General features: G+C 40.1%; 2 protein-coding genes across 6 annotated transcripts in view; both read right to left on the bottom strand.

Annotated features, from left to right (window-relative positions):
• Positions 1–4,944: 4,944 nt before the first annotated feature.
• Positions 4,945–16,456, bottom strand: LOC148334966 (tetraspanin-18-like). Of its 4 annotated transcripts, XM_088298891.1 has the most exons (11): positions 16,296–16,456; positions 15,711–15,808; positions 15,493–15,570; positions 13,871–14,014; positions 12,401–12,499; positions 11,020–11,214; positions 8,943–9,017; positions 8,723–8,821; positions 8,483–8,599; positions 6,741–6,824; positions 4,945–6,468 (listed from the first exon to the last, which is right to left on the bottom strand). In XM_088298891.1, the coding sequence occupies exons 4-11, from the start codon at positions 13,955–13,957 to the stop codon at positions 6,415–6,417; spliced, it is 810 nt and encodes a 269-aa protein (XP_088155017.1). In that variant the 5' UTR covers positions 13,958–14,014; positions 15,493–15,570; positions 15,711–15,808; positions 16,296–16,456; the 3' UTR covers positions 4,945–6,414. The 4 variants fall into 4 exon arrangements, with proteins under 4 accessions (XP_088155017.1, XP_088155016.1, XP_088155019.1 ...); XM_088298890.1 differs by having other exon boundaries at positions 15,711–16,456; XM_088298893.1 differs by having other exon boundaries at positions 13,871–14,010; positions 15,711–16,456.
• Positions 16,457–17,943: 1,487 nt separating this feature from the next.
• The window catches only part of LOC148334965 (tetraspanin-18B-like), a 41,948-nt gene continuing 36,600 nt past the window's right edge, over positions 17,944–23,291 (bottom strand). For both annotated transcript variants that reach the window (XM_088299398.1, XM_088299397.1), the window contains 7 exons: positions 22,661–22,759; positions 21,264–21,458; positions 20,474–20,548; positions 20,259–20,357; positions 19,970–20,143; positions 18,984–19,067; positions 17,944–18,750 (listed from right to left, as the gene is read on the bottom strand). In XM_088299398.1, coding sequence (XP_088155524.1) covers positions 18,697–18,750; positions 18,984–19,067; positions 19,970–20,143; positions 20,259–20,357; positions 20,474–20,548; positions 21,264–21,458; positions 22,661–22,759 — 780 coding nt within the window. In that variant the 3' untranslated portion in view covers positions 17,944–18,696. The remainder of the gene's footprint in view (positions 18,751–18,983; positions 19,068–19,969; positions 20,144–20,258; positions 20,358–20,473; positions 20,549–21,263; positions 21,459–22,660; positions 22,760–23,291) is intronic.

Here is a 23,291-nt window from a genome sequence, read left to right as displayed (position 1 = left end):
TTTTTACCTGGGTTGGCAGTGAATGAGATGAAACAAACTGAAAAATAAATTAAAATTAAATAATGAAAAAAAAAAATTAAAATGAAAACTATAATTAAAATACCCAAACTATAATAACCCTGGTCAGGACAGAAGCCATGCACTGACCCTTATAAAAAAAAAAATAAATAAACAAAACACATGCATACACAAACACGAGCATTTGATTTTTTTTTTTTTCATAATATGGCTTGCTCTCATTTTCCTGTCAAAACCTCTACTGCGACATCAAACAAACAGCAGCACTACGAATCTTTAGGGATGGACAAATTTGGTAACAATTGGCTGTCAGTAACAATAGGCTGTGCTGTTCACAACACAGAATTGGTACTGAATGGAGAATAATGCCTCAACAAAATCTCCAACCACTGATTGAAGCAGGCTTTCATTCCATTCGATCTGCCCAAACAGCGTAATTGAGCCCACATGTATTGACGCGTTCATAAACTAATGTTTTAAACAGTTTTTATTTTTAACTTACTAATATTATCATGTTACTTGTGAACTAGCATATTAAAGTATATAATATGCATGTTACCTGAATTTTGAGAAACCCATTACTTTAATTTACTCTTCTATAAACAATAGAAATGTTAAAATATGTTTGGACTGACTGCTGTTATCCTGCTTTACTCCTGCCCGTGTTACTCAATTTAAAATTTAAGAGTTGACAAACTATAATCAGCAGACCGACTGCTGATTCCCCCTTAACACCAATCAAGTTATTATCGGGATGTGTCCCCCCTTGCCGCTCTTCACTACAGAGCCACATGTCGTCTCTCTCCTTGCCAGTGTGCTTTCAATTATGAAGCTCGTGAATACGGGGGTGGTGGAGTATCGCTAGGATTTATTGTTCGCTTATGTCTTGCTGTGTTCGGTGCGTTTGCTCAAGAAGTCCGCCTGCTGCAGAGCTCAAAAGGTGAAAAATATACAAACAGTCGACCTTTTGCAGATCGCACCGGTGCGCTTTGCATACAGATTGACAGGCAGAAATGGAAATTCAGCCGTGAGGGCCACATTGAGAGAAAATGTGAGCGTGAGATGTGTCGCTAAAATGATTCTCTGGCCCCCGGCTGCGAGGAAAACATTTACGACATAGAAACCGCGGAAGCATTACAAGAGCAGAAAACAAAGCGAGAACTAATGAAGAACCGCTTGCAATCTCTATCATTTCAAGGACAACTACACACATTATGTGGCCGTCACATATGGGATCATTTATTTGTTGTCAACTGAATCCAAAAATGCTTGGCCTGAGAAATGTCTCATCCCAACAGACTAATTTCCTGGCCTTCCCTGCTCACTTCCTGTTTTATACCGACTCATGGGCACCACATTGTGCGTCATGACAGCTACCCTGAGGAAGCACGGCTACGGCTGCCGGGGGACCATTTATGTCTAATTTAGCAGGCAAACCCAGGGTCACATTTAATTTCTTAAACAAAACCTGCATATTTTTTTTAATTTGGATAAAAATTCATTCATTTTCCAATTTGATTATGTTACATTGCACCAATTACCTCCAACTGTGGACATAACCATGTTTTATTAATGAGAAATTTACCAATTACCAAAGGGCCGATTAAGGAACATGGTGAGCTCCATGTGCCCCACGGGCCACACGTTGGTCACCCCTGATTTAGACAGCATTAAGTAGCCTAAATTATTCCCTGTGTGCTGTGACTGTGGTAGCACATGTTTGATACTTACATTTTCACGTCAGCCTCGAACAACCTCACCAAAGAAGATGGCAATTGTTTGGTCCTCGGGGCTCATGGAGCACCTTCACATAGATAAACACAGAGCAAGGAAAACAGGTAAGTTTTATGTTAAATACATTCAGGAAACAGGACTTGTTCTAGTTCTCGTGGGAGTCCATTCAGTCGTAAATCATCAAGCAATGAAAGTTTCCTCTCCAAACAGGGGGCTAAAACAAACTGCCCCTCCTCTGCTCTCTACTCCCCCCCCCCTCTCTGCTTGGAATTTTTATGAGGAAACAAGAGATGTGGTGCTACAAGACTTCTCTGGAGCAAAGAGGTACACAAGTTGACAAATCCTTTGTGGGGAGAAAAAAAAAACAACATTCTTTTAAGGGTTTTTATAAAATGTTCTTTAGAATAGCAGGAGGAATTCTACAAATTCTGCTGAGTAAATCCACAGTTTCACAGTGCAAGGCAAACAGCAGCACATCAACAATGTGCCCGCCGACAAGTTCGGGTCTCATCCACAAAGCAGAAAATGTTCATCGTATCAAGACTGACCTGTGAAAGGGAGCGTAATGAGTAGTAGAAAAATAGAAGAAGCTGTTTGCTTGTCTGGTGGTTGCAAACTCTTCTCTTTGTCATTTTTATTGTGTTGAATGACTTTGGAGACACATTTTACAAGCACTCAGCATAACTAGCTGCTCCTCAATTCAGCAACATTGCAAGTTTCTGGCCCCTTCTATTTCTATATAATCAGAGTTTGAGGATCGGCCAGCCTCTGTGTGTGCTCCATCTTTCACTAATGTTCGAAAACTGCACTTAAAGGGGACGTAGCCTGGAAGATCACGTGGGTATGATTGGGCGTGGTCTGGCTGTGATTGACATCAGCAGTGACAAACTGCGACCTAAATCATTTCTATATGACTACAAGCTATGCTAAATAAACGAGCCGAATGCTATGCTAATAAACCCCTAACCTGAAAATCGATATAAATATGTTCATAAAGGTTGCTATTCCAACTCCAACTCGTTAGGCTGCGTGTATGGAAGTCAGACGCTTATATATCCCACCGCGGCAGCGTGACGGCGTCAAAATTCCGGAAGTTACGTCAGGATTGCTGACAGCTGTTCTTCTGGTATCTGCTGTATGTGTTTGTGTTTTGATTTGCGTTCTGATTTCTGATGTTGTAAAACGCGCTAAATAAATAAAATTGTTTTGTATCGTCATTTTGAATTATATGTACCTTTCGCCAAGGTAGAGTGCAAGTGCTCGAATCATTTGGGCACAATATGCTTCTTTACAGGTGGCGAGTTCAACCTCAGGTGTGCTGCTGTAAACTCCGCCCACCAATGATCTCTGAGACAATTGAAGGAAAAGATCCGGCACCAAAACAGAGGACATAAAAACTGGAAAATAATACTTGCCGCATATTATAGTGACCATTCAACCTACCAGGCATGTTTTTGGAATGTGGGATAGTGCTACGCATGACAGTTCTTTTAAGTGAACTGAATCAGAATCAGTTCATCAAAAAAAAAAAAAAAATCATGCAAAAGATTTGTTCATTGAATCATTCGAGCCTCCTGAGCCCTCCTCCCCAACACGCGCCCTCTCCCTGGCACGGATGGAGTTAAAAAAAAACAAAAAACTTTGCTCACCTTGGTTTTGCAATAGCTGCAATTTGTATTATTATTATCCATCCATTATCTGTACCACTTGTCCTCACAAGGGTTGTGGGGGTGCTGGAGCCAATCTCAGCTGTCTTCGGGCAGGAGGCAGGGTACACCCTGAACTGGTTGCCAGCCAATCGCAGGGCACAGATAGACGCACAAACATTCACGCTCACACTCATACCTCGGGGCAATTTAGAGTGTCCAATCAACCTGCTATGCACGTTTTTGGAACGTGGGAGGAAACTGGAGTAACCGGAGAGAACCCTTACAGGCACGGGGAGAACATGCAAACTCCACATAGGAAGGCCGGAGCCGGAATCGACCCCAAATGAGGCCATCATGCTAATCAGTCGTTCACCGGCCATATTTTTCATTAAAAGTCAGCTTTTTTTCCAAGTTGTCACTTATTTCCAAATTTCTCCAAAATGATAAGATAAAAAAGAAAATGACTAATTTCACAGTTTCCTGATTAAAATATTTACATTTTTTAGAACAATGGTGCCTCAATTGAGCCGATTCTTTAACGAACAACTGTAGAAGTACTTTTTGAAAATAATAATCATAAATATTTTATGAACTAGCAGACCAATTTTGTCACTTTTGTTGAAATTTCATTCGGAAGTATTGTGCTGAGCATTGAGCAAGACGCTGACGTGACGTACCAAGAAGGCTGTTGCTGCCCCCAAGCGTTGAACTAAATATTTTCTCACGTTGTCATTGAGGGTTTGTATTTTTAAAAGTACCTTCGAATCATAAATCTGACGGTAAACAGTTTCAACACATTTTTTGGGGGGAATGGAAGTCAAATGATGAGCTCATATTGCTCAACAATTGAAACCAATATCATGTGGCCATCTCCCAGTGAACCATCCCTGCAAATATATTGACTTTAATCAATCGCATTTATTTACGATTACTTGCATTTTTTTTCTTCAGTCGTCAATGCCCGAATGAATTCCTTATCATCTCAAATCCATTTCGGCCAGACCCTATAATACATTGATTCCTAAATTATTTTTCCATGAACATTTTTGCTGGCCACCTTTGCCTTTAAAATTGCCTACTGCAATTAAACACGTTAATTTTAGCATTGTCGGCAGCGAGTTTGGGTTCAATGGCATCCTTCCATTCGTATTTTTGTAAGTACCTTCCAGGCGTTTAAATAATAAACGTTGCTATGTACAGTTGTTTTTGAAAAATTGGAAAAAAAATTTGCCTGCCTTTGCCCTTCTATAACATTGCTCACTACATACTGGATGGACTTTCTGAGAATTCCTAAATAAGTCATAGCAACCAAAGTGGCTACTCTTGAAAATTGCAGTCGCTTCATAAATGCAAATGCTTTTCGGGCAGCTTTAGAAATGCCAATCATCATCAGTGAGTAAACATTTGAGGTTTTATCTAAATTTTGCACAGCTGTACTTGTACCCCAGTGCACCATTTTATTGGTTGAACAGTGTGACTTCCATTGCATTCCATATTCATTTCTTCACAGAAAAACAAATAATGTAGGGTATAAGGAGCCATGTTATTTTGAATACAATTTATTAGGGATCAAATGCACACACAAGCATTTTAACGCCTAAAACCACACCAGTAAAAGAGTCGCCATATAAACAGAAATTTAAATCACACTGACATACAAATCCGGGAGGGTCCTTAAAACAGCTTTAAATTAACTTACCAAATAGTTCATACACATTTGAAAACTGCATCCAGGAAACACTCACCTCAGAGCATATACAGTAAAATACAGTGCAATAGAAGTGTGGCTGCGAAGAGAGCAATATGGAAGGACTGTGTTACTATATACAGTAGAGGGAAAGGATAGCAGCCAAAAGTGTACATTAGGACGCTCCTTTAAAAGCGTAATAAAAGGAATCCCTGAGCCAGAAAATAAATATAAAATAGTTAATATTCACAGAAATCCATCCACTATGTTCATTAATCCAGTAAATGTCAATGAAATACTAGATATTGTAAAACCTTAAAAAAAAAAAAAAAATCCACTGATTGCTTTGATATTGACACGGTATGAGTAAAGGATGTTATAGAAACGATAACGCAACCATTTACTGCATGTAACCTGTCTTTTCAAACTGGTATTTTCCACTCAAAAATTAAACAAGCAAAAGTGGATGAAGAAATCTATGGACAAACGATGAACCAATATCTCTACTCCTACAAGTCTCAAAAATCATAGAAAAGTATTCCGGCAGACTTGATACATTCATTGAGAAACAATCTCATAAGTGACAGTCAATATGAACAGGCACAGAAATGGATGACCATTATAAATTTGCTCACTTTAATAACATAACATCCAAAATATTAAAGGTGACTTATGGGGTACCTCGGGGTGGGCGGGGGGGGGGGGTTCTAATAGGCCCTAAATTATTCATATTATATATTAATGATGTATGCAATGTTTCTACTCAAATGTCATATTTGTGAATCCGATTTTTTTTATGACTTCACCAAGTTACTTCATGTGCAAGCATGGTACAAAGTACATAATTTTTTTGTGTCACAGGGAGACTGTTGTCCTAAAAAAAAAAAAAACACTCAACATAAAGCAAATACATGTTTGTTACATGCGGAATAATTATGAAAATGATTTATTTTTTTCAAAAGAATGTTTAAGCTCAAATTACTAAAAGGAAGTGTATAAAAATAGATAATTTTGTTGGCCTCGGTGAAAAATGTTTGCAAAACTTTTTTTTTTTTTTTAAACATTGTTTTCTTTCCCTTGACTTAATTCTACTCAGTGAGATGATTTTGTGTTGGCATATAGTTGTCATTAAGTTTATTTGCTGAACTGTTTTATGTAAAAAAAGGGTGTTATAGCTCAATACGCTGAAGCTTCACCCTAAGGCATTTCGATCGGCTTGTTTCCCTCGAAAAAAAAAATATGTTGAGACTGCCTTTTCCGATTGAAGCTGATCGAATAAATTAACCAACAACAACAACAGTTGCGCCAATGGAGTCCAAAAAAAACCTACGCAGGCCGGAGTCCCCTGAAGAGGCACATAGAAAAGGACAATGCAAGAAACTGAAAGAAAGAATAGACACATTTTAACATGCGGATCATTTCATACACAATTCTCACAAATATAATGAAATGACTTCAACAAATCACTTTAACAAGTGATTCAAGACATGAAATTTGTGTTTGCGTACAACGACTACCACCAGATGGTGACCTTTCCACACCAAAAAGACTGTTGAAGTTGGCATTTTACCATTTATAACTTTTCTGGAAAAAAAACTCACCAGTACATAGCAAAAGACACAACAGAAAGACAAACTAAAATATCTCCATACCTGAAATAGCATCACAAGAATGAACAATGCCAACGCTACAAAGATGTAAGTTTGGTGGGCTTTGTAGAATTTGTCATAACAACCCTGCGGACACACAATGAACAACAGTGCAGCAAAGGATTAATAAGATGGAAGCATGCAGAACTGCCCAGACACGGCTGTGGGCACCAGATAGCACTAAGACGCGTTGCTGACATTTTTACATGCATACATATTATATTAGTGCCAATGTTGATCTCAGTCAAGTGTCCCTAATATGTACATGATACGTGTATTCTGGTCCTTCCCCAAGGCTGCCCTTGCTTGCAATAACTGCATAAAGCCTGTGATCCATTGATTTCAACAGGCTGCTGCATCTTTCTTTTGAAATGCTTTTTCCAGGCTTCTACAGCAGCCTAATTCAGTTCTTGCCTATTTTGGGGGATTTCTCCCTTCAACGGGTAAAATGCATGCTCTATTGGGTTAAGGTCCAGTAATTGACTTGGCCAGCCTTGCACCTTCCACGTTTACCCCAACATGTTGCATGATGAAGTGTCTCCCAAATGTGTTTGTATGCCTTTTTTTTTCTTGTTAATTACCAAGACAAAGTGGTTTTGCAGACTGCAGAATTCATTCTGGTCCTATCATCATGAGTTACATCACTAATAAAGTGTAGTGAACCCATTCCAGAAGCAGCCATGCAAGCCGTAGCCATGACATTACCTTGGACCTTCACATCTGCGTCAAGAACTGGACTCAGTCTTTATTGATGTACTTTTTGAAGGTAGCAGCAGAATAAATTCTGAAGTCTAAAAAAATTCCAATCTAGGAGAAGCTTCAACATGCAACAAGACAATTACCCAAAAGACATTCCCAATACAACAAAGGCGTCGCGGGGGGAAAAAAAGGGGAAAGGTCTTAGACTGTCCAAGTCAATCACTGGCTTTTAACACGGTAGAACCTGCATTTTATCTCCTGAAGAGGAGACTGAAGGGAGAAAACCCCAGAAGCAAGCAAACTGAAAGAGATAAAGATAAAAGATGGCCTTTATTCGACCCACAATAGAGAAATTTGCAGTGTTACAGCAGTAAAGATATAGGTCACCCAGAGACGGCGTCCCGCAGCCGTTAATGTATAACATTAGCAGCATATGCACTACACATTTACATCCCTCAACATGAACAAGTATAAGGAAACAGAGTTAATGCGGGTAAAGGTTAGGCCACCAAATATTAAATGGTTTTAACTTTAAAATGAATTTAATCATTACTAGGGGGCAGCATGGCTCAGTGGTAGAGTGGTCATCATCTCCCACCCAAGAGGTTGTGGGTTTGATCCCCGGAACATCAGGAGGTGAATGCCAATTAATGTAAAGCGCTTTGCGTGCCATAATAGGCTGAAATGCGCTATAGAAGTGATACACCATTTACCAATGTATGTACACATATGTATGAACACAATAGATATAAATACTCTGAAATGAAAGTTGAACTTTTCTTATATTCATCTTTTTTATCAGAAAGCCAATTGGATTCAATATACGACAAAAAAAAAAAAAACAAAACAAAGGAATTGAAACTGTCATTTCAATACTTTTGGAGGAGCGTGTATAATCCACATTCTAAAGAGGTCCGGGTCAGATTAGAAAAAAAAAAATCTGAAATGTATTGTTTACTTCACGTGAAAAAAGTCTGATTTACTTTACATATGGACAAGAAACTGAAACGACTTGCAGTGCGAAGATGGAACAGGCGTTAAAGTACCGGTTTTACGGACTCCTCCTTAACGCATGTAGCGCTTGCGGCGATTTTTGGGCAGCAGATTCGTGGAACTGTTTTCCCTTTGAAATCCTCAAAGCCATTTATGCCACAACACTTGTGCTGAAGTGAGATGAGAAGAGTACAACAGAAGAATTCATTACTGTGTTTGTGATTGTCTAGAAATCTGTGACTGATGGTGGGGTATGGTGTGCGAGCACTTTTTCACATGTGCTCTGGACTTACTTCGTCCATAATATCAGTCCACACTTCTGTGAACGGATCGTCCGGCTTTTCGTGTTTATAGTTCTTGCGTAGAGTTTCTTTTAACGACTCTTTTTTTAACTAATAAAACAGACAGAAAACATACACAGTATAAGGCAACGCCGTGCTGGATCACTGTTTTGCAAAAAAAAAAAAAAAAAAAAAAAGGGGGGGGTAAACATCACCAGATACTGGAGCTTACCGTATCCAATTTAGTGAAGGTAAAAATCCCAGTACCTATCTCTGCTAGCAAGAGGATTAAGACGAGCAAGAAGAACTGCAACAAGACAAAACAACACAGCAGCGAGTCAAGACAATATTTGCTTTAAAATCAAATGAAGGATGTATCTTTTAAAACAATTCAACGATTCTACTCATGTCAAGTGTTTCTTCTACCACCCCAAAAATAATGTTAAAAAAAAAAAATAGAGATACGACTCATTAACTTGACAAGAGCCAGATTGGTACGTGAATCACTCAAAGGAGTTCTCCACAGAATCGATCTGCGACTGCGCCAATGTGATCTGCTAGGGCAGGCGTGGGCAAACTACGGCCCGGGGGTCACATGCGGCCCATTAAACGTTTTAATCTGGCAGGCCGAACTTGAAAAAAATTAATAAACCTTGTTCATGTTTTATTTTCTAAATACTGTGGTGTGGCAAAGACCGATATTTTGTAGTAATGATTTTGTTCACTTCCATTTAGAATAAAATGTATTTTTTTCTCCGATGAGGTGAGGTTACCAAAACACTCCATCCATCTGCTCCTGGCCCTCTGTCAAATTTTAGCACCCATTGTGGCCCGCCAATCAAAAGGTTTGCCCACCCCTGTGCTAGGGAAAGGCAGGACACACAGTTCAATACCTGATTGGGCGATGCGACAGTTTTTGCACGTCTCCCAAACATTTGTTTTGACCAATCCCGACAATATACTTGACTCGGTTAAGAGCGATTATTAAAGGGACAGACAAAAATCGAATTTCGTCCTTGCTCAAGCAGTTTTTTTTAAAAAACTTCTCATCCTCCATCCTCAAAATGGGCATCTGTCCGGGACGGACTTTTCCGTCCCTGGGATGAAACGCCCATCAGAAACCAAAAAATAGTTGCCACGACTACTACAACAGGAGAACTTCATCGTCTTCCATTGGCAAGCCACGTCCACGTAGAAGAACTTATTTGCCAATGAAAAAAAGTAGTAGTTATGGCCACTACCTTTGGGTTTCCTTATACCATAGCTAGCAATTAACGCACCAAGGTGCAATCTAAGAGACCAGGAGTCTACCTTTGGCAACAATGTGACGCAGGATTCTAGGTGAGATAAGCCATTTTAATTTAAAAACAAAAACATCAACGTAGTTGGAGGCGTACGTTTCATCGTGCTGATTTGTTCGAAAATTTACACTGATGCCCTGACACCACTCAAAGTGTGTTGTGCGTGTTTTTGGAGGCAGAGAGTACTCCCTTCCCATCCTAATTATTGAGATATATGGCAAAAATATTGAGAAATGAAATTTTGGCCAAATAAACAAAATCTCAGGAGCAAAACTACAGCACAAGAAAACAATTCTCATGGCTAAAGTTCTGGAACGATAACTACCGTATTTTCTGGAATATAGGCCGCTAATTTTTTCCTAGATTTTGAACCATGCGGCTAATACAACGGTGCAGCTTTTCTGTGGATTTTTCTTTCACCGGTAGGGCGCGCTCTATAGTTCACAAAATACTCTAGATATATCTTTTTTTTTCCCTCTCTTGGGTCTGTTCTGTTGTTGCAGTGATAAACGGCACTGTTTTAACAATCTGTTTATGTACCTTAATGTGCAGTCACAGTACAAAATCGCTCTGTACATGCAGTAAACAACTCAATTTTTTCATCATAGAAAACTGCAGCTTATAGTCTGGTGCGGCTTGTATATTTCCACCCCCCCCTCCCCCCAAAAGAATTGTTGCGGCTTATATGTGGGTGCGCCTTATAATCCGTAAAATACAGTATGTACATTTCCAAAAATAATCAATTTGTTCATCATTTCAAATACATAAGAGGGCCTTGAAAAAATTATTGCAGTGGCAGTAAACCTCTGTTGAACACAAAAACTTCCTGCAAAAAAGTGATAGAGATCCTCCATTCTACATTATCTAAAGTATGCAAATGCATACTAAATCTCACATACACACAAAAAAAAGAAAAAAAAAATCACAATGAGACTATTTTCCCAAATTGTTCAGCCCTTGCACACACAGCACAGCATCACGTCCAAAATATCAATGCCAGGTACTTACTAAGAAGAGCAGAGATCGATTTTCACGCAGGGATCCGCAGCAGCCCAGGAAGCCCAGAAGGAAAAGCAAGGATCCGACGACCATCACAAAGTAGAGAAGTTTTGACAGCAATTCGTGTGTCTCAATCAGTTGACCCACTATTTTTGTACCCAACTCCACCAGCAATCCTACACCAAGGAGTAACAACCCTGCCACCTGACAAAGGGATGTGGGGAAGGATCAGTTGGAGACAGAAAATGATTGCATTAGAAACATTGGATAAAATGCACAGAGAGCAGCACAATGTGAAGAGTACATAAAAGAATGGAGGTTGTCGAATCATTTGGTCTTTCATGCTGGCACAGTCATTCTTTTCTACCAGAAAGATGACCGACGTAATCACACTGCAGTGACTTGTTTCATTGATGCTCTGTGATAGCACATGAGCTGTAGTGCAGGGGTGGCAAACTTTTGGATTGGCGCGCCACAATGGGTTCTAAAATTTGACAGAGGGGGCGGACCTGTAGCAGATGGATGGAGTATTTTGGTAACCTCACCTCATCGGAGAAAAAAAATACATTTCATTTTAAATGGAAGTGAACACAAGCATTACAACAATATATATGTCTTTGAAAAACCACTGTATTTAGAAAATAAAACATTAACGAGGTTGATTCATTTAATTTTTTTCAAGTTCGGCGGGGTGGATTAAAACTTTTAACGGGCCGCAAGTGGCCCCCGAGCCATAGTTTGCCCACAGCCGCTGTAGTGCAATGCTACATACAAAGGTGATGACATCACTATTTGTCCTACACACCCAAGTGGTAGAAAAACTGATCAGGCTTCTCAACAGTGCCGCTCGGTTGCAGAGAAGAGGTACACATTCTGAAAGTTCAGAACTTGAAGAAGGCTCTTATGGTCACTGACTTTGAAAGGACCAGATATAAAACACAAAGCGATGGGTTAAACATCCATGCCCACTTGCTGGCCGCTGCCGGCCGACCTTCGACTTGACACAACTTTAGCTGAGCTGTCCAAAATATAACCAGTCGGGGTTTGCGTGCACACTCTCGCTCCTGTCCGCTTCAGCCAGTGGAGAATTGATCGGCACGGTTTGTGGAGGTGATCACATGAGCTCACCGGTGATGTCACTAAATCCAAACTATTGTGCAGAACGCTTTTATACTCCCACAAGTTGAAGTGGACAAGAGTAGTGTGCATTTTCATTTTGGTGGCGATCGGTCGCACACTGGAATCTAATGAGAGTGCACTTGAATAAAATCATTATCGGCCCAATTCAATTCAATGCAAATGAGGCTACTGTCGATCATTCACCGGAGTCTTACGGTAATTTACTAGACTAACACCAAAAAGGCCACATGGAGAGATGAGAGATACTTACAACAAAGAAGGTGTTTAAAATTAACATGAGGTACTTGACGCATGACAGTAAGTCGCCCGTCATGTGTGTTTTCCCTCGTAGTGGAGGCCCTGCATACACCTGCCCAAAAAAAAAAAAAAACAGACCACTTGAGGAATCAAGCAAAAACCTCAAAGGCGCAATGATTTGTGTTGTCTCGTCCACTCCAAGTAGGCGCAGCTGAAATGAGACTGCCAAGAAAACATTCCAATTAAAAACTGCTTTACAGCAAAACTTACGCATTACAACAATATATCTGTCTATGCAAAACCACAGTATTTTGAAAATATTAACAAGGTTTATTCATGTAATTTTTTTCAAGTTTGCGAGGCCCGATTAAAACGTTTAATGGGCCACATGTGGCCCCCGGGCCGTATTTTGCCCACGCCTGACATAGTGGCTGTGCTGCACCGATGCCCATACAATTCCGGATTGGCCCCGATATTAAACATTAAAATGCTAAACAAGTAGAGTACTCACAAATAACGCGCCGATACTAGTAGAGAGGTTTGAACGCAGTGCCTTGCGTCTTGCTCACGCAACACTCACTAACATGTGATCACGCGTGTTCAGTTCATGCCGAGGCAAGCTATCAATCCTTTTCACTGACATCATTATACATGCAATACAGTTTTTCTCTGACAAAGAGAAGCCTTATCCATTGTTTAAGTTTATTGGTCATCGGTCTACTTGTCTAGTTTGGTGAAAAAGGCCCATATAAAGACTATTTACCACATTTCCGGACTATAAGCCGCAGCTTTCTATGTTGAAAAAAATGTGTTTACTTCATGTACAGAACGATTTTTTACTGTGAATGCACATAAAGGTACATAAACAGATTGTTAAAACAGTGCCTTTTAACACGGCAACAACTTTGCTAATTAAAACAAAACAAACCCAAGAAAAAAATAATCGAGATTTATTTTGCGTATTTTCTGAACTATAGAGCGCCCCCTACCGGGGAATGAAAAATCCACAGTAAAGCTGCACTGTTTTATTTGCTGCGTGGTTCAAAATCGAGGAAAAAAGTAGCGTCTTATAGTCCGGAAAATACAGAGCCCTACATTTAAACGTTTGTGTCCGGATTGACTGGCCTTGCTGTATACCGAAGCTTTTCAAGCTGGCGCACAGCTTGCTAGCTGCTAACAAAGTAGCACATCACAGCAGACATCAAGTCTGAGCGTGTGAAAATGTATGCAAGTCAGACGGAAAATGTTGGATGATATTCCAACATGTAAAATTTGTCTTCCTAGATAATGATCAAATTAAGGTTGAAGGGCACTGCCCACTCTGCAAAGCCAGAACGTACTGTAGCGCCCACCAAAGTGGATGACTTCCAGGCATGCATTGCGGCATGTGTATAATTGTGGTGATGATGTCTCGTAATAATGTTTTGATGTTGTGTGATGATTCCCATGGTGAGGTGAGGGCAGTTGCATTTGTTTTACTTACGTGTAGGGGCCGTGAGGGTGGGTAGTGGTCTGTGCGGTGAGACTCTGGCCGGCTTCCATAAGAGGCAGGCTCCACGCGAGTGCGCATCTTCTTCCGTTGTGGAATGGAAAGAGCCTCTTCTTCAGCAAGCTAAGTGCACTCTTCCTAATGTGAAGGTAGCAATGTCGTATTTTTTTTGGGGAAGATTTAGTTTGGTTATTCATTACTTTATTGCGGATATAGCACTTCGTGTTGCAGCTGCGGCAGTTGTGAGAGTACGACACGAATGAAGTTGAGTTATATGACTTGTCACTGCATTACATGCCACTCCGGATCTGCCAACAATGAGCTGACTTTAACCTCTCCTCAGAATACGGAACTCTTTGAACAGCAAGGATGTTTTACTTCATTGACATTGAAAACTCTCACTTTATTGCAAATTCCTCAAACAAAAACCAATGATTTACAGTTCATGATGCCAATAGAAAACCACTTTGTGTATCCCTTTTTTTTTTTTTTTCATGTTGCCACACAAGATATACCAGAAACCGTCACTGATTGTGGGGATTTCTTTCCACATGCATCAGCAGCCAGTCCTCAAAAACATAATACGCAAAATAAATAGGGATATGATTGCCACATTGTAACAAGCAAAGAATGCTGCTCTAACATCTGGCATTTTGGTGAGAGCTTTTGTCTTGTTGTGTACAATAATTCCCAGAAGCAGAATCTTGGCTTTCAGATGGCAGAGATGCCACCTAATGCCAAGACTCCATTGATCTAAGTTTGGAGGGGTGTCAAACTCAGGTTTTGTTGTGAGCTGAAAAATAGTTGTTTCCTTCTGAGGGCCCCAATGACCAAAATGTTAAAATTTTTTCATATTAACGCAGCATGACGACAGCCCAATCAATAATCACAATTATTTATATCAATATTTTTACATTAATTATTAATCACAATTATTCATTATGTTAGGGGAAACATCTGTATTTTTGTTCAACAAACAAAATGTAAATGGTGTCATTTTAGATTTCTTATATATATATATATATATATATATATATATATATATATATATATATATATATCCTACCCATGCATGTTATTCCACATGGCAATAACAAAGTCCAGAGAAAAAGGATGCTGATTCCTTTGGAGACACTTGCTCCTCACCATGATACCCGCAAAATCGTATTCACAATTAAACCACGATTCATTGTGCAAAATAGTATGGCACATGGGTATGTGTTGTGAATTTCGGTTTCGCCATCAGCTGTAATACTCCAAACAACTCAAGACATCACTTCACCTTCCACCAGAGTCATCTTAAAGCTACTTGTTGAATCACCTGCTTGCATTTATCACAATATTGAGTAACACTTTATTTGAAGTTTGTTCGTAAGACTGCTATAATCATGACATGACACGAACATTGATGAACGTCAACTCTGCATCAAAAGTGATATAATCTACCGGTTGACACTTAATGACATTATGTCACTTTTAATGCAACGTTGTTGCATCAAATGTGACATTAATTACCGAATGACACTTAACAAACTTCAAGTAAAGTGTTACCCAATATGGATAACATGCTATTAAGTAGAATTATTACAGTTCGGACGGCAGTTGGTCATACTTACGTAATCCAACCTCTGTCTGCAAACGCGCTGTCTTGTGAAACACAAGGCAATTACAGCTTCCAAAGACTACTATCAACCCTTGGGGAGTACAAAAGACTGTTTCACGCAAAGTATCTCAGGGCAGCAGCAGGTGAGGTCAACTCCATAAATACTGGCTACCAGTGGTAAAGGCCAGGGGACGTAAGGACGTGTGACAATACGTCAGCTTCTGTGCTCACCTTTGTCCGTTTGGGCACCCTGGAAAAAACGTCCAATGTGCGTGACAACATCGTTCATTCATCCGATAGACGTTCACAGCCCGCGTGCGCTTTGCTAGCTTGAATAATGGAGGAAAACACAGGCTACACGCGTGTGCGTTTTTTTTTTTTACGCGAACGTGTCAATTACGTCACCAGAATATCAGTTTGTTTGCTTGTCACTTGGTTTGTTTGACGCCCAGTTGGTTTGTTTTTAAATTTTTTTTTTCTTTGGCCAGAGCAGATTAATGTGGCGTGGAATGTTTGTGGATTCCGAATGCTGGGCGCTGTGTTTTGGACCGGTGTTCCGACAAAATGTCCTACCCGTACGAATCGTTCGACCAGAGGCTGATTTAACAGCCAAAATACTACCGAGCGCTTTCATATTGTTTTGTTTACATGCACATTAGGTAGAATTAAAAAAAAACGATGATTAGATGATTATTCATAGCTATAAACAGGCAGGACGTTCTGGCAGTTGAATTTACCCATGTCGAATATGTTTATGCAAAGATATGTTTACGAACAACTTTTACTGGCGGTATCAAACGAGTGTGGCATACATACACTGCGTGAGTAATATGCTCAACAGAAACACGTCAAAAGTATTTTGCGGCAATGAAAAAGTCAAATAAGACTCAATGAAAACGAAAATATTAAGTACTCCCCACTTTTAACCGAACAAACGACAGGTAGGACAAAAAGCTCCAAACTTCCCACGAAATCACCATGGGCGTAATGCGCATGCGCACTAAGCATTGGTCGGACGTCGCGACGGGTAGAAGGAATTTCAGAACACCTGTTTTCTCCCATATTCTTAAAACATGCAGAAGCAGTTCAGCTAACTGAATAATATAAATCGCAGGTCCTCAAAATCTTTAGGGGACGGTGTACCCTCCCTTTTCCAATCCTAAAATAATATTGCTCTGAGTATCACTAAATGCATTGCTCAACCAAATTACAATTATAATTATATTAAATAACTATGGGGGATGTTGCCGAGAAAATCATTTATAAATATATTTTAGAGTTCTAATTTTATGGAGGGGCTTTACTGTGGCTACACAGATGTCTTATTGGCGTATATCCACGCCAGCCCTCTCAGGCATTCATATTTTCGACATTGACTTGGATGAAAAGAATAAAAGCACTGTGTCACCTCTTTTCCGGACAAATCAAACGTTTTTACATAGAAGTGTTTGCTGCGCTAACATCTCCAGAGTGGGCCAACACCCATGTGACTTTGTCCAAGGAAGTCGACGCATGTCCGATTATATCCTTCAGCTCAATTAAAATCTCATCTTTGTAATTTAGGCGCAGCAAGTAGACACCCCCAAAACTGGAATGAAGATGGGCTCTTGACGGGGTAAGCACGGCTCCCCGGAGGGAAACCGTGCCGCTGACTGAACCTCCAATTACAAGAGAATGAGCCCTGAGATTTGCTGTCACAGTGAGAAGCTTTTAAGGTGTTCTGAATGCAAAGCAGAGGCCATACACCTTGAGGTCAGCGGAGAACCACATCAGGAGGAATATGTACTAAAGAACTTAAAGGTAACCCACCAGTGTGTGGTGTGTGTGCATGTGAAATGCATTAGAACACTTTGAGTGGCATTTTGCAAAATTATACATTATTTTGTTTGAACAGTTTTAATCTGAAATTATATTTTTTTTTTGTGAACTTAAATGCTCTTATTTTGTGTCTCTGATGAAGATGTAGGAGTGGGATGTGGAAACTTGAGGAGAGCGGCAACAAAAAGCCAATCAAGTGTGTTTGAGATTAAATTTATTATTTAATTTAAATATTTATTATTTAATTTAAATAGCAGTAACAACAGTTCACCATTAGATGACAGACATTGCTGAATATAGCTTCCTCAGGGTTTTCTCCATCAGAGGAACAAAGGAGTTCACGTACATGTAGATATCACTTAAGTGGTCACTGAAGGCCCAGGTCCGAAAATCATTGCCAGCGAGGAGTTTACTGAATCTGCCAGGGTTTCTTAGGTGGCCAATCTCAAACCAAAAGCACAGAAACAACGGCATTTATATATATTTTTTCAAACGAACCCTCGACAGTTCGTTTTAAGTGCACGAAGGTGATCTGGAGTCTAAAATCCAGCAGACGTTACATTAGCAAGGCTACACCGTCAGCCTGGGAAAGTACGAATTCATTCCCATAAAATCATAAGAACAATATCATAAAAAGACAACAGACTATTTTGAATGCCATTTATTTAAGATCAAATGCAAACACAAACATTTCATCACGGAAAATCACATAACAGTAAAAGAGTAGCCATATAAACAGAAATTGAAATCACGTTGACGTTCAAGTCCGCAAGGGTTTTTAGCTTTAAGCTCACATGCTCACAAAAGAGTTCATACATATTTGAAAAATGCATCCCGTATGTACACACACTCATCTACACAACTTATCCAGTATGATACAGCATAATAGAAATGTGGCTGTGAAAAGGGCATGAGGAAAGATTGTTTTACTATGTACAGTAACAAAGGGGAAGGGGAACAGCCCAAGTGTACATAAAACACATATTGAACAACAAAGCCAGATTTACTTAATATAAATATTCTTCATCCAAAAGTCAGCGCAGTGCCTTCTTCTTAGGGTTCATCTGCTTCTAATGTCCAGTCTACTTTGCACCCAGCCTGTGCAAGACCTGGCCCACAACGACACTCTTCACTGAGCGCACAAAATCTTTTTACATCAGCTTTATCGCCAATATCCCACTTCTTGTTTTGTGTGCCAGTATGTGTATTACTGTGTTACCCAGTACCTCAAAAGTCCAGCTGTGAAGTACAACTATTTTTAAGAATGGATTTTTTTCTTTTACCCCCAACCAAACAATTAAAAATAGAAAATGAGTTCAATGACAATTTCAAAGAGTTGCGTTTCTTCTTTCTTCACATATTCCCTATTTTTCCTTGGAAAACTCAACATCCAGACTGACTACATAGATTGGAGTCCCCTGAAGAGGCACATCGCCACGGACATGGCAAGAAGCTGAAGAAAAGAACAGTAGCACTTTAATTGATTATTTCATGCACAAACCGACAGTACACCAAAAATAAAATTAAATAGCAGCTAGACTTAAACAAGTGAGCATCAAATTTGTGTTTGTGTACCCCGACCACCACTAGATGGCGAGCTTTCCACACCAAAAGACTTAAGTTTACCATTTTGAACTAGAAAAATCATCAGCATACAGCAAAAAAACAACTCAAATCAATCCATACCTCAAAGGTCAGCACCAGAATGAATAACGCTCCCGCTAAATAGAGGTAAACTTCATAGGTTTTGAAGCCTGCTTTATAACAACCCTGTGGACACACAAAAAAACGGCAGCACACCAAAGCCGTAAACTTGCAGAATTGCAATTGACAATGACAGATTGTTTTCTTAAATGAATGGCACATGGATGGACAAAGGCATGACGAGTTGAGATGCGATCAAGGCCCTGCATTGATGATTTTTCAGATTGTTCATCAGGTATTGTTAGTGTGAGTGTGTAACCTTTGTGCTTCGACATAAAAATGTGAATTTATTATTTTTTTTCATCAACCACATTCTCTGGACTATAAGGCTCACCGGGCCGTAAGCCTCAGTTTTCTATGTTGAAAGAAAATTAGTTGTTTACTAAATGTACAGAACAATTTTGTACCGTTAAAACGATTGTTAAAACAGTGCCTTTTAACACGGCAACAACTTTTCTAATTAAAACAGAACAGACACAAGAGAAGAAAAAGAAGATTGATTTAGTGTATTTTCTGAACGATAGAGCGCCCCTACTGGTGAAAGAAAAATTCACAGAAAAGCAGCACCATTGTATTAGCCGCATGGTTCAAAATCCAGGGGGAAAAAAGTAGCGGCTTATAGTCCGGAAAATACTGTGGTCTGTTGAGTAATGGAATAATTGGATAAAAAATGATTTAATTGCAATATAGTTTCCCCCCATTTCACAGTGTTTGTTGAGTAAACAAAACCAAATAACAATTAAGCAATATCACACCAGATGGAGTGGGCTTGTACCAACCAACACTTTTCAAACACAGCTACTTCTTGGGTACTGATTAATATGAAGTACAACTGTTTAATATAAACTTCTACTTTGGCTGCATCAGGTTGTTCTACATGCCAATTGCAGAGCGATGTTAGTGTGAGGATTTAAAAATAAAAGTCTGGAGAAGAACTGATCTGGCCACGGAGAGACATCAGAAAGTACCTGTGCGTTGATATGATCTTGCGAGCCATTAAGGCATTTATCCCTATCAGCATGCTCCAAATTCCCGGTCGGGCTGCGCTGCAGGCAGCAGGCTGGCGGAACCGTGTGATTGGATTTTCTACGAAACAGACTGCCCTCAAAATCTTCTAAGCCATTTATGCCACAGCATTCATGCTGAAATGAGTCGAGAAGAAGTCCAACACAAGCATTTATTACTGTCATGGTTTGGGTTGTAATCTATGTAATATGAATCTTACTTGCACATCGTACACGTGTGCTCTGGACTTACTTGAACCATCCATTTATTCCATATTGTTGTGTACTTATCATCGGGGGCGTAGCCCTGATACTTTTCCCGCATCTCTTTTTGTAAATCTTCAACAAAGAACTAAAGCAGGCAGAGAACACGTACAGGTTGAACCAAAGACATACAGTGTTTGTTATAATCAAGAAAATAAAATAAAATCTGCAAACATAGAATGAGATAGATCCTGTGTGTCTTACCTTTTGACGCTGCGTGTAGGCCCAAACCCCAGCAGCCAACTCTGCGATGAAGACCACGAAGATGAGCATAAAGAACTGAGAGAACACAGTGGCGAGTCAAGACGTTGGCGGAACAAAATGAAATCCACTTCAGTCACTCCAAATCCAGTTCTGACCAAATCGTCTTCACGCAACATCAACTATCCATGACCTAGCGCAAAACTTCTTATCTGAAATGTGATCAGATGCAGATAGCAGGTGTTATGCTTAAACATTTCCAAGCCTGATTGGAGGTTTTGGTCAGGGTACGGCGAGGGATCCTTGTGGTTAAAGTCAGCTATTTGAAACTAAAAAGTTAAACTTCTCCAAAGGTCGAAGTGGTTGCGCCAACGGTCGGTTGTGAACTCGTACCATCCATTAACCGATCCACTTATCCTCACCAGGGTCGTGGGCGTAATGGAGCCGATCGCAGCCGTGTTCGGGTCGTACATGAGACTTTGGAAAGTGCTTTGGACACTTTGTAGTGCACTTGATTTTCCATTTTCATTGCATTTGAATTTGTTGGGCTGTACCTTGGTTTTATGGAAAAGTACAATGGATATTCCATTTGAGTCAACTCGAAAGGCATTTGTTGCTATCAACGGAATTTAGGTTCAGAAGGAGTCACGACGAAAGGCGGGAGTATCTTCCAGACAGACTGAACTGAGAATTTTGCTCATCCATCTTTGTTTGGAAGCAAGACATCTTTCAAAACTGAAACGCAAAATGAGCACACAACAGCACATGCATAATGCCAATGTCATTTACTTACGAAGAAGAGCAGGCATCTATTCTCACGGAGGGCTCCGCAGCAGCCCACGAAGCCCAGAAGGAAGAGCAAGGATCCAATTCCCAGCACAGCGAAGACGGTTTTTGAGAGCACGGGGTGTTGCATCAACATTTCACTCAACACTGCGGTGCCAAACAACACCAACAGTCCCACACCTAGGAGGAAACACCCTGCCATCTGACAAAGGGAAATAGGGTGGGAGCGGTTGAAAGAGCCCAAAAAATTGGTGCATCAGAAACGCATGGCAACACAGGATAAAAACGCACACTGGAGTAAATTGATGTGGGGAGTGCATAAGAGAACAACAATGGAGGATGTCGATTATCATATGTTTGTCCATTTTGGCACAGTCAATCATCTGAACCAGAAAAAAAACGTCCATCCCTTTGAGTATCTCTCTCTCTCTCCCTCCCTCCCTCTCTCTGTCTCCCCCCCCACTCTCAAGCATGCGCAAAAAGAGGAGAAGGGAAGAAGCAATTGAGAAGCAAAATAAGCATCTTAAATTGTCTTTAAGGATGTAAATAATCACATTTAAACGTATGTTTTGTGTCAATTAAATTTCTTTAGTACTTATTTTATTGTTTCATTATTTGCTTATATGCTGTTCAGTTTGCTGTTGTGTCATGATTTTAGTTTGGATGTCCATCCACTATGACGTGTTGACAAATGAGTTCCATACCCCTGGCCATTGTATGAATAAAAGTAACTAAGGACGGACTTTAAAAGGACAAAGACGGATGGCGACGGAGGGAGGTTATTTTTATGAATAAAGACAAAATGGTGCCCAAGTCACGGACGTAGGACACAGGGCGTACCGGCAAAATCGAGTAAAGTGCTATTTGGCTTCCACACTCAGTGGTAGAAACACAAGCCTGCTCACAGTTTAGTTGCTGAGACCTTGAAAACGGCTCTTATGGTCGCTGAGTGTGAAAGGGCCATAGACAAAACACAAAGAGATAGCAGTCGCCATTTCTGAGGGATGTTAACTCTACTATTTGCTCTGCTGGTTGCACATTGCCTTAAACAAGCACATCTGAGTGCAGTCACTAAGAGCTTTGGTTGTGCTTAATAAATCAGGGAAGCAGATAACCTTCTTACTCTGCCCCCCAGACTCACACTTAACAAGATTACCCTTGATTGTACGATCAAGACTGACACAATCGGTCACTAGTCAAAAACTCCACATGGAACAATGTGACTCGGATGTGTGTCGGCAAACGGGAATCTAATCAAAGTGGCGTGTAATAAAATCAAGATTGTTCCAATGCAATCAAATGCAAACGTTGCTACCGTCATTCATTGAGTCACCGAGGTCTTAATTGACTAGCCTGACACCAACTTCACTGAAGGCCACATGAATGGAGAAGCAAAATACTCACAACGAGGAACGTGTTGAAGATCAACATGAGGTACTTGACGCATGTTAGACAGTCACCCGTCATGACCGTCGTCCCTCTTGCTGAAGCCTCTCCATGTCCCTGTCAATCAAACAAATATGCCACTTCAGCAGTACAGTCAAAAAAATGATTTCATCTAGGAAATTGAGAGCTTTTTGTTGGTTTGCCAAGAAAGCAATATTTTACAAAATTAAACACACCTTTTAGTTCAATCGACTTCAGTAAAGTGAATGCGGAGTTCCTAAACTCGAACAAACGTCACAATTCACATATCCGACTCTAGGAGCATTTCAAAGATAAGACTCTTGTCTAATGTTTCGAGAATTTGTACTGTGTGGGCTTTACTCTCGAGTCTTTTCTTAATGTAATAAGTAACAAGAGCCCTCTTGGGCTTCAAGCTATCCTGGAAGCACTTGTAGATAATGAAGACTATCCCTTAAACATTAATCATCATCACATCTGCGCAACGCCATCTGACTTACTATACCACTAAGCCTTCACCAAAACATTTGTGTAAACTATAAACAAGAGAGTTTCCTCCTCAGGCAAGTGGGATGATCAGAGGATATTTTGTGATAACCTCCACACTACATTATACATGTTTGCATGCAAG

Source organism: Idiotropiscis lumnitzeri, chromosome 6, assembly GCF_059441095.1.
Source record: "Idiotropiscis lumnitzeri isolate Australia: NSW breed Sydney's pygmy pipehorse chromosome 6, RoL_Ilum_1.0, whole genome shotgun sequence".
Taxonomy (NCBI): Eukaryota; Metazoa; Chordata; class Actinopteri; order Syngnathiformes; family Syngnathidae; genus Idiotropiscis; species Idiotropiscis lumnitzeri.
Note: the sequence above shows the minus strand (reverse complement) of the source record. Positions and strands in the feature narration are given on the sequence as shown.